The sequence below is a fragment of the Mustela putorius genome, unplaced genomic scaffold (assembly GCF_011764305.1).
Source record: "Mustela putorius furo isolate JIRA1106 unplaced genomic scaffold, ASM1176430v1.1 tig00003913_pilon_pilon_pilon, whole genome shotgun sequence".
Classification (NCBI taxonomy): Eukaryota; Metazoa; Chordata; class Mammalia; order Carnivora; family Mustelidae; genus Mustela; species Mustela putorius.
Window position 1 is genome coordinate 7,302,402 of NW_025422060.1, and position 12,417 is coordinate 7,314,818.

The 12,417-nt window shown below is 36.4% G+C and overlaps 1 protein-coding gene across 2 annotated transcripts in view; it reads right to left on the minus strand.

Annotated features, from left to right (window-relative positions):
• Positions 1 to 12,417, minus strand: part of UPF2 (UPF2 regulator of nonsense mediated mRNA decay) — a 109,837-nt gene that overhangs the window by 45,144 nt on the left and 52,276 nt on the right. For both annotated transcript variants that reach the window (XM_013047030.2, XM_004774903.2), the window contains exon 9: positions 7,699 to 7,807. In XM_013047030.2, coding sequence (XP_012902484.1) covers positions 7,699 to 7,807 — 109 coding nt within the window. The remainder of the gene's footprint in view (positions 1 to 7,698; positions 7,808 to 12,417) is intronic.

Here is a 12,417-nt window from a genome sequence, read left to right on the forward strand (position 1 = left end):
TCTCCTTTCTTATTCAGTTGTTCAAACACTAAAACCAGTTTAGTGTTTTCTTTTCCAGGTTACTATCCTATCTTATTTGTTCCACGTAACAACATTCTGAGAAAGAAACAATAGGTTATAATCTGACTTAATAATCTAACATCAAAACAAGACAAAGCTCTCAGATGACTTGATGAAAGATCAGTACTAAAATCCCAGTTTCCTATTACTTGAGAATTCCACTACCTTAATATGTGCTGGGTTTTAAAATAAGGCCTAACCTCACAAGCAGCTAGATGATTAATGACAGTCATTTATATAAATACTAAACTTCTACATACTCAAGGAGCTAACACTTGGATTGAATTTATCATCTTCATTTTTAAGGACCTACTTTCTATAGCAAGCAGAAATAGGTGTTAAGATTTTTTAGCTCTTCAGGTATAAATTTTAAATAAAACTCATTTAAAACATCAAAGTAGAAGCTCACTATAAGCATTTATTAAAGCATCAATAAAACTGCATCGATTAAAAATAAAATCACAGAATTCAACTTAGAGAACTTAAATCTTGACTGTTTCAGCAATTCAGAAAAGAGCACAGCTTTCATAAAGATCTTTTCACAAATAAATGTTTGTTAAGTACTACGTATGAAAGGCTTCTCGTACTGATTTATCATTTTTTCTTTTCCTTTTTTTTTTTTTAAAGATTTTATTTGACAGACAGAGTTCACAAGTGGGCAGAGAGGCAGGCAGGGGTTGGGGGACAGGCTCCCTGCTGAGCAGAGCACCCAATGCAGGATTCGATCCTAGGACCCTGAGATCATGACCTGAGCTGAAGGTTTAACTAGCTTAACCCACTGAGCCACCCAGGCACCCCTGATTTATCTTATTTTATGAACTCTTAGGATGGATTCTGGACCAGACTTGCTGGGTTTAAATCCCAGCTCTATCATTTACTAGCTGTTACGTAAACTCTGCCTCGATCTCCTCATCTTTAAAATGGAACTAATAAAAGTAACCTACCTCAAAGTTGTTGTCTTAAGTCAACTGATACATGTAAAGCACATATAACAGTGCCTGGCGCTAGGAAGAATTCAATATATATTAGCTACTACTAATTTTATTCATCTTTGTATATTTGTATCACTATTATGTGGACACGAAATAACTGTTTATGGAGTGAACAAATAAACAAAAATGCTTAATGTTTATAGATTATCACAGGGACAAAAAAGAGCAAATAATTTATAGTCAGAAATCTGAGCCCCTTTCAGTCATTTTACACCATTCTGGGGGTATATAATCTTGGGTAATTCACAAAAATTTCCTCACCCACTGGCTCGCCTAGTAAAATATAGATAAAAATAAGGATGGTGATGATGACAGAGGCAGTTGTGGTATTAACGGCAGCTATGCTTCACTTGATTTCTAAGCAATTGGTTTACAGAACAAAATATTATACCCCCTTCAAAATGGTATAAGAGATGTTTTGAATGATGGCAAAATGCTTCTCAGTGAGAAACAAAGAATGGAAAATCATATACTATAAATTCACCCCACCCAGAAAAAACTACAGAGGAAAAAAAGGTAAAGAAAATATACAAAAGGATTAATAGGTTTGCTTTGGGGGCGCCTAGATGGCTCAGTGGGTTAGAGCTTCTGCCTTCGGCTCAGGTCATAATCCCAGGGTCCTGGGATCTGGCCCCACATAGGGCTCTTCGCTCAGCAGGAAGCCTGCTTCTTCCTCCTCTCTCTCTCTTTCTCTCTGCCTGCCTCTCTGCCACTTGTGATCTCTGTCAAATAAATAATAATAATAAAAAATCTTAAAAAAAGTAATAAGGTTGCTTTAAAGTGATGAAATTATGAGGCTTCCCCTCTTCTTTCTAAATTATGTATCTTATATTTTCTAAAGAACCCATGCTGAGCATGTCTTTCTTCTACAGCTGAAGAAACAGGGAAACAAAATATGTGTAAGGAAGCAACTCAAAAATAATACACTAAAGCTGAATCGTGAGAGGGTGTGGGGCTGAGAAGTATACAAACATGGTTTTAAAAATCTCTTTGGTGACTCTGCATGTACAAGCTCTTAGTAACTGCTGTGGAACATGATACAATTTTAGGTATTACTGAGCATTATAACTTTCAAAACAAGTAACATAGTGTACCATCTACAATTATTCTTAAATATTATTGAGGGTAAGGAGGTATAATCTAAGTAACATGACAAAATTATAGAATTTTTAAATGAATTATGAAAAATCAATTCTACCTCAGTCCCTCATTTTCAGATAAAAAAAATGAAGGCTTTTTTATTTTTATTTTTTTTTTAATGATTTTTATTTATTTACTTGACAGACCAAGATCACAAGTAGGCAGAGAGGCAGGCAGAGATAGAGGAGGAAGCAGGCTCCCCGCAGAGCAGAGAGCCCAATGTGGGGCTCGATCCCAGGACCCTGGGATCATGACCTGAGCCGAAGGCAGAGACTTTAACCCACTGAGCCACCCAGGTGCCCCAAAATGAAGGCTTTTTAAAATGCTATAACTTATAAAAAAGACTGACTTATTCTGACTATTCATTATTTTCTAGTCTCATTTGTTGACTCCTTATGATCAAAAAGGTATGTCCAAACATTTCTGCGGAAGTAAATAAACTAACAATGTAAAATTTTCTATATATTGGGTCGCCTGGGTGGCTCAGTCATTAAGTGTCTGCCTTCAGCTCAGGTCACAATCCCGGGAGTCCTGGGATCAAGCCCCACATCAGGCTCCCTGCTCAGCAGGAAGCCTGCTTCTCCCTCTCCCACTCCCCCTGCTTATATTCCCTCTCTCCTCTCTCTGCGTCAAATAAATAAACTTCAAAAAAATCTTTAAAAAATTTTTTCTATATATTTCTAGTTCAATGTCTCTTACAGAATTTTACTCACATAATCTTACTTAGCAAAAATGTTGCTTACAACTCATTTATTAGTGACAGCTAAAACTGAGATCAACTGAATAACTAAATTCCTAGGCATTAATAAAAACTCTTGGATACATCAACATATAAAAATTAAGGCTTTCCGAGGCCTATCTAGGAAGACCCTCCTCCCCAAACTGGTCCTTCTATAGCTTCACTCAAATAGACATGATACATTGTCCTCTATAATTTGCTCATTTTGTTCTACATAAACTTTATTCATTTAATCATTCTAATTTTTTGGAAAATCTACTATACACTAGACACTAAGAAGGCACTAAGTCTATAAACAAGTAAACTTGCCTTCAAAGTTTATTTCATGCTGTGGACCACTGATCTCCAGGGTAAGGTAAGTAAGACTCTTGATCTACTAGAGTGTCGGAAAAAAAGTCTTGGAACTTTTTTTTTTTAATATTTTATTTATTTATTTGACAGAGATCACAAGTAGGCAGAGAGGCATGCAGAGAGAGAGGAGGAATCAGGCTCCCCACAAAGCAGAGAGCCTGATGCGGGCTCAATCCCAGGACCCTGGGATCATGACCTGAGCCGAAGGCAGAGGCTTTAACCCACTGAGCCACCCAGGTGCCCAAAAGTCTTGGAACTTCTATTTATGTTCTGATCTCACACTTTTCAATTTACTTTTATTTTATAAATTTACATAAAATATTTCATACAACTGCAAATATATAAGTATGCCAAATTGGGATATGTGGTCAATTTATTTTACCACTAGAGAGATTTGATTTAAAAAAACTGAAAGACTGCTAATTTAAAAAATGTCAGTCAGGGGCACCTGGGTGGCTCAGTGGGTTAAACCTCTGCCTTTGGTTCAGGTCATGATCTCAGGATCCTGGGATCGAGTCCCACATCGGGCTCTCTGCTCCGCAAGGAGCCTGCTTCCTCCTCTTTCTCTCTCTGCCTGCCTACTTGTGATCTCTGTCAAATAAATAAATAAAATCTTTAAAAAAAAAAAAAAAAAGGTCAGTCTGATATGCTTATATTTACATAAAAGCTGTCCCTTCGCTGTAAAGTAGGCTCTGCTGAAAATTTGGAGAACATGGAAAAATTAGAAAGGAAAAAAATATTTCTTACTGCCCCACTATCCAAGACAGCCACTGCTAACATATTGATATGTAATTCTTTTCTTTCTTTACGTTCCAAGCATTTTAACATAACTATAAATTTATTCTGTGTAAGATTTTACAGCTTGCTTTTTTTTTCCACCAAAAGAAGCACTTTTTGTTACGAAAATTTTTTAGTAAGTATTACTTTCGATGGCTCTATATCATTTCAGCACTGCAACTACCTGACCATTTTCTTAATTCACTGTTGAGCTTCTAGCTTACTTTCCATTTTTTCCCCACAATTCATGATATGAATAAAGCTTTTTTGGGTATATAGGATTACTTAGGACAGATTCTCAAAGTTGTCCAATGTATAAACGCCTGTAAGAACCTTGAAACATATTACCTAATTCCTCCTCCAAATTCTGACCTCAAGTGTATGTGGTTTCTGGTTTCTATCATCTTTACTAATCTGTTGGTCAAATTAGTAGATTAATTGTTGTTTTAACTAGAATTTCTTGGACTACTCGATGAGATTTCATATAGTTCTGTTAACCAGTTTTAGTTCTCAGGTGAGATTCTTTTTTTTTTTTTTTCCTCAGGTGAGATTCTTAAACAAAGGGTATGATTGTGATAATATGCTGGAATTAGACGACAAAGACAGGGAAGCCTAAGTACAACACTATTCTCATAATTCAAGCTATGAAGAGGAGATGCTAGATTTGGAGAAGTATTTTAGAAGATAGTACCAACAGAATTTGGTGAAGGCTGGCTCCGGAATGTCCAAAGAGCAAAAGTAGAAGTACTTCTCTTAGAGACTAGAGAAAAAATATTGCAAATTTACAGACAGAATGAAGGTTGATATGAGGAAGTGAAGGCTGAAGATTTTTTTTTGAGAATTCATGAGTTTATTTTATAAACATATTTACCTAGAACTACATGAGTACTTTCTAAGCATCAAGAGAGAGGTTCTGGCAAGAGACATGTATTTGAGGTTGCTGAGAAATAAAAGTCAACTAAAGCCCAGGTAAAATGTGTTCTGTCAAAAAGGAGGGTGAAGAAGAAGGTCTGGGGAATGCAAAAATACAGACTCAGCTGGAAAAAAGTAGAAGATATTTTACTCTCGATACAAGATATTGAGAAAAGCAGTCAAGTAAGAACCAGGAGAGTGTGGTGGGAGAGAAGGGATGATTATTATTGTAATAATATCTATGTCTGAGCACTGCGTGATGAACTTTTTATCCATTATCTTGTGTAATACATAAGAACAATCCCATCTGAAAAGATACCGGTATTATCCCCACTTAAGTAACTCGACCAGCGTTAACAATGCTAGCAAGTGGGGCAGACAGAAGGGCAGAAAAAAAGAACAGTCCAGCAGTTTAGAATCTGTAGGGACATCAACTAACTTAAAGTGATTAAGAGGATGCTGGTGGTCTCTGCCAGGGTGCTATGATGAAATAAAGGGTAAATGTCAGAAGCAGAAGAGACAAGTATACTCTAAAACAACTCGAACAAGAAACAAATGAAAGAGGGTGGGGGGTAAGGTTGAAGACATTTTCTTGTTGCTATTATTTTAGTTTCACTTAAGGATGGGAAACTTTAGGCACATATAGAGACAAAAAGCAAGTTGCTGGCAAAGTCTGCAGATGTCAGGGTTAGAAAAGATAGATCCTGGAGGAAGCAGAAATGATCAAGTTATTTGATCAAGTGACTTCAAGTTACTCTTCTCTCCCCTGAAAGCAGTGGTTCCCACAGTATTCTCCTAGAATTCCGCTAAGTCTCTGAGTCGTAACAAAGCATTACATCAGGAACGAAACTTCCAAGTCCCACAACTCTCACCCCAATTATCAATTTCAATTATCAATTTCGGTGGGAAGCAAAGGATACATGAATAGAATATTCTTTTTTTTTTATGAATAGAATATTCTTAATCTTAAATTTCTCAGCAAAAGCATTAATTATGCTTGCTCCAGCATGTATGTTGTTTTTGGATTTGGTTGAGGGGTATATGTGTGACTCATATAAATAGAGTCATACTGTCTGCCAGGAAAAATTTGTTTTGCATAATGGGATTAAATAAATCAAAAAGAATATCATAACTCTTGATGCATCAATCCCTGAACTGGCAGCATTTATCAAAGTGTGTTCTTTGACCCCTTCCAGGAGGTTCAAAGTGCACATTACCCTATTAAAGCTTTGGGAATTCTTAAAAGGGAACAAAACAAAATCATTTAACTCTCTTGATCTCAAGTGTTTCCAAACAGCCTTTAAAACACAGAAACCGGGGACGCCTGGGTGGCTCAGTTGGTTGGACGACTGCCTTCGGCTCAGGTCATGATCCTGGAGTCCCGGGATCGAGTCCCGCATCGGACTCGCAGCTCCATGGGGAGTCTGCTTCTCTCTCTGACCTTCTCCTCGTTCATGCTCTCTCTCACTGTCTCTCTCTCAAGTAAATAAATAAAATCCTTAAAAAAAAAAACAAAACACAGAAACCAGTGCTTGCTTAATACTACGTATGAAAATCCAGAACACACTTCAGCAAAAACTGCCCCAGAAAAATCTTAACCACAAATCTCATATAAACTAACTCCTATGGCAAGAGGCCTTTAGAAGTCATCCCACTCTTCACTGAAGACTTTTTTCTTCACTGAAGACTTTTTCCTTCTCTGAACGCAAGGTTCTTACTCCTGAACAATTCGTTTGGCAATTAAACATGCAATTTCTTATAATATCAAATATACTCAGGGTTTAAATGTTTATTTCACTCTCATTTTTGTATTTATGCCTTTTCTTCACAACTAGGTTGTGAGATTCCTGTTCTCAGGAGTTATTACTGTTCTCTGAGCACTCAGCAATACCAATTTCTGTACAATGAGCAATAAAGTGCATGCTGGGCACAGCAAACATTTATGTGCAGCACAAGCAACTTGCTATTAAGCTAAGTTTGTCAATTTTTTCCCATTGGCTAATATAACCACTTGAATTTCATGCTTTTTCAGTCTCACTTTCAGTCATGTTTAAGGAACCATTTTACTCCTTTCAAGGCTTTATTTATATACCCTTACGAGGTGATGGGTAGTATGGATTTGGAGAACAGCTAACAGGTAATTTAAGACTCCTAGAACCAGAAAGAGAGAGAAGCTGTCTGGAAACTGGTCCCTGGTACTTACCAGGGTACTCTTTAAGAACTTACCGCTATACAAGATAAAGATTGTTAAGGCAAGAATCAATAAAAACATGGGCTATCACACCATTCACTGCTCAGATAAATTATACAACCTCGTGTACCCCAGACATTTGGACTCCCGACACCCCAACGGGCATCCTCCAGGCACTGTGCCCTGACTTGCACAGCCAATCCTGTTTCTTCTGGCAACACCAGTGAGACCTGCTGGCTCTCTTGACCTTAGAGAATGGTTCTTAGTTTACAAAAGCAAAAAAGTGCAGTACCTGTAGGAAACAAGGTAGCAGCAGCAGCTCATCTATTACTACTACTTATCAATTTCAAGCTTTGTTGAGAAAATTACATTTTAAAATCTCAGAAGCTCATTAATTCTGAACTCTTAACCACTATCAAATTTCAGAAATATGCTTACCAATACAAAATTATATTCTTAAAGAATCCTCACTCAACTTATAAGTATATAAATATGTGTGTATACATATATAACAAAATAAATGCTTAAATACATACATGAAATCTGAAATCCCCCCTCAGCATGGAACAAAGATCCTCTGCTACATCAGACATGCAGGGATGCAATGTAGCAACCAATCTTGCATAAAATGGTAGCAAATCCAACCTGCAAAAGTTATATGTGATATATGTAAAAGGAAAGACATACCAGAAGTAATTAATCTTAAAATTTAAACTTTCTCAGATATATTCACACATTAAATGATAAAAACTAGTAATCGTACAGATGTGCCTATTATTGCCATCATAATGAAGCATAAGGAAATTCAACCTGCTTTGTGAAAGCTTACTAAGAATCTGGCATTTGCTCTTCAGTGCATTTACTGCACATGTGCAATTTCACTGAGTACACAATTTTGATAATATATGAAATACCAAGTGCAGAAAACATCAAGTTTTGACATGGCCTGAATTTTTGATCACATAATTACTAAGTAAACATACCTAATGGTCACTTACATAGTGCAAAACAGAATCCTTTTAAACTATTTCCTTCTTTTATCCACTGGTTAAGTTATTTGGAAACTTTAATGTCTAAAGTGAAAGGGTAACCAATAACCAAGATGGCATCTAAGAAGTCAAAATATTATCCAAAACCCACACCCTAACTTCTGCATCTTATTCATTACAGAAGCTACTCAGATTCACCCCCAGTGCCTATCCTCTCTTACTTTAGACAATAACTGGCAAATATATGGTTATTCATGCTGCCACCCCCTTTCATTATTAGAGCGCTTTCTCATCAAATCTGAATGCAGCCCCAGAGTCCTGCTTAACCCAGCACTCTAGGCAGCCACTACTAATCAGAATGAATACACAAGCTAAAATTACTTTCCATTCCTGCCACAGCCATTATTTTACAGAATTCGATTTCCAAATGATGCAATACTCAGCCGATGCTGCAGATTAGCAGCAGTGAGGAATTAACAAAAGCAGCTGCAGTGACCGCATCAAGTCATAGGGAGCTAACAGTGAGAAAGGAAGTTAAAAATTATAAAAATTCAACACAAAAGCTCAAAAAACTAAGCAGCCCACAGCCATGGAGAATAGAAAAACAAAAATCCTACAGGTTATCCCTGAATACATCACTACAGAATAGTGATGAAAACAGTTTCATCATCAGAGGAAAAAATACGCACACCATGCAAGGCTTAGATTAGATCTGCAAAATTCAAAGCATGGACAGATTAAGGCTCAGCTGGAAGAAGAAACACAGCAAAGAAAGAAAGAATGGAGGTTAATCTGAAAGGTGGAGAGAAGTGCTCAAATTCATACCTAAGAGCCTAAAAACCTTTGCATTCCTCTTTGACCATTATAATTTCTTCTAAAAATTATCATTTAGTTCGTTCTTACATGCCAGGCTCTGTCCTAGGCACCTAATAATATACTTCATTGAACTTGTTGATCCTAATAACCATCCCATAAGGTGGATATTTTAACTACCATTTCAGAAATAAGGGAACAGATGCTGAGAAGTCAGGAAAATAGTAGCTTTGTATTAGTGACTCAGTGAATTTTGTTAAAGACATCACACCTTTCTTTACTGAAACAATGAGAAGTTCAATCCATTATATAAAGGTCTAACGCAAAATATTTAATGTTAAATGTTACTTTAAATGTTTCTTTGAATTATTTAAGAAGTTTTATGAACTGAAGGTTAAGCTCCTGTCATACAGAAAATATGCACATGTGAGGCACATTACTCCTTGATATTATAAAAATGAAGTGTTCCCATGATATATTCTCACAAATAAGTAGCAATTTTCTTCATGTCTATTAGCTTAAAAAGCCTAGGACAAATGAACCTTCAACTTTCTTGCATAACAGATAGATTCACACTAATAGCAAATTTACTTTATAAATTTTTAAACTTTGGTTGGAATATTGTATTTTAATATAATTGTAATACATTTTGTTAGAATATATTATCTGGTTTTTCATTTGTTTTTCAAACCCGCTTGAGCAACAAATACTTTTTTATTTCAGTTCATAACCAATCGCCAAATACAAATAAACTACTTATACCTATGCCTAGGTTCTACCACCCACAATTGCCACAATTTCCAATCAGAAAAATGAAGAATACATTAAGTGAATACAAGAGCTGAGGTCATAAGACAACAAAGAGGAATGTGCTCCAAGTTAGGAGACTCAGGTTCTAACTCTCTCAAATAGTACTTCTGTAACCTCTAGTCTCAGCTGCCCTGGGTAACCCTCCCATGGCTGGGAAGCTCACCTCAGAACCTCCGCACTGGCTCTTTTCTCAGCTGGAAGATGCTTTTCTCTTTCCCCAAATATCTACACTTACACCCTAACAAAGGCCAAATCTTATTTGGCTAATAATTCATCTCCTCAATGAGACTTCTTCCAAATACTCCCCTGAAACCACAAATCCACCAGGTCCCATATGCCCCCAATTCTCTACCCAGCACTGTTTTTTTTTTTTTTTTTAAAGATTTTATTTATTTATTTGACAGAGAGAGATCACAAGTAGATGGAGAGGCAGGCAGAGAGAGAGAGAGGGAAGCAGGCTCCCTGCTGAGCAGAGAGCCCGATGCGGGCCTCGATCCCAGGACCCTGAGATCATGACCTGAGCCGAAGGCAGCGGCTCAACCCACTGAGCCACCCAGGCGCCCCAGCACTGTTTTTTTAAAGTAACATTTTCACCTTCTAACATATTATATAATCTACTTACTTGTTATGTTTATTACCTTGTCACCCTTCCCCACCAGAACATAAGTACACTCCATGGGAAACAGTTAACTAGTACTCAACACAGTGCCAACAACACAGTGGGTGCTCAGTAAACATTTGTTAGATAAATAAATATTACTGGTATCTCTCAATTAGGTTTATTTATTAATTATTTTCTTTTTTTAAGCAGACTCCACGCCCAGTGCAGAGATCAATGCAGGGCTTGAACTTACAACTTCTGAGATTGAGAAATGAGCCGAGACCAAGAGTTGGACACTTAACCAACTGAGCCACCCGGGCTCCCCCAGGTTTACTGTTAGCTTTTAGTCAAAAATATTCTTCACCACTCTGAGGAAGGATCATCTGATTTTTATAAAAATAATATTAAACTTCATCAAGTTTTATATTTTATCAAAGCTAGCTTATCAAATATTTTATATACTTAATAGGATAATCATATATTTTCTTATTTTATATATAGGTTTCCTATTTAAAATATCTTTTTAATCCTAAAATTAATCCTCTGATCCTGCTGAATTTTTATTTATTATACTATTAAATAGGATTTGCTAGTTTTTTACTTGGAATTTTTATATGGACATTCAAAAGTGAGACTGGCCAATCCTTCAAACCCTTGCTCTTTGTTAGATTCTGCATATTCATAGTAGGAAACAGCAAGTTTGCTTTTCTATGCTTTAGAACAAACAACACAGCAGAAAAATCACTTTTCCATAAAAGACTGAAAGAACTCAAAAAAACTATCCAGGGATGCCTGTGTGGCTCAGTTGGTTAAGCAGCTGCCTTCGGCTCAGGTCATGATCCCAGCGTCCTGGGATCGAGTCCCACATCGGGCTCCTTGCTCGGCAGGGAGCCTGCTTCTCCCTCTGCCTCTGCTGCTCTCTCTCTCTCTCTCTGGCAAATAAATAAATAAAATCTTAAAAAAAAAAGAACATATTAAAAAAAAAACTATCCAGTCTAACTCTATTTAAGATAAAATTAACTGATAACTTCATAGGTCTACTTTATCTTGAAATAATTTGGAAATGTATGTTTTCCCCCCAAAATTTAGTTTCAAGTGCTTTAAAAAATATTTCCAGCATATCATCGGGCTCATTTCTTAAACTTTTAAATGTTCTTTTTGTTTAAATTTTCTAAATGCTTCCCTATTTGGATTTTAAGAAATAGCTCTTGAGTTTTTAAAATTAATTTTAATTTTGGTTGTCTTTCTCAATGTATTTATTGAAAAATTTCAATACAATTTAAGATTATATCCACTTAGCACAAAAATTTTGACCTAACTGTATCATTTCCTTTTTCTTCTTTTCCTGGACAAGTCACTTATACTTTATTACATTATTTTCTTCTTCTACAAAATCAGCCCAATCTATATCAAAGCTTTTTCCTAGTCCCAAAAGAAAGAGATAGTTAACCTTTCTAGAGGAAACCAGTCTGTGCTATCCATTCAGGTTCTTATCAGTGAACTAACAAATAAGTAAGTGCTTTCAGCTTCCAAAGCGATTTAAAAAAATAGTTTAAGGATTCCCTGGAAGATCTTAACTCTTTTAGGCCTTTCCAGATAAGATAGTTAGAAATCCTGGGTTTTGTTCTGGCCACATGAAAGTGAAGTTAGTTATTCTATTTTCTCGGAATCCTCTACTCATATAAAGCTCACCAAGTTCTTCTCAAGCTAACACTTTCTAAAATTCCTCTTTTGGGGCTCCTGGGTGGCTTAGTTATTAATGTCTGCCTTCAAATCAGGTCACGATCCCAGGTCCTGGGATGGAGTCCCACATCAGGCTCCCTGCTCATTAGGAGGCCTGCCTCTCCATCTCCCCGCTGCTTGTGTTCCCTCTCTCTCTGTCAAATAAATAAATAAATAAATAAATAAGACACATAAATAAATAAATAAAATTTCTTTTCCATTATACCCATCACAATTAAAAGGACGGCTGAAAGTAAATGTCACCCTGCCCTATTTAAATCTTCAATTTCTTGACTGTTCATCCATTACTTCGCAAAATA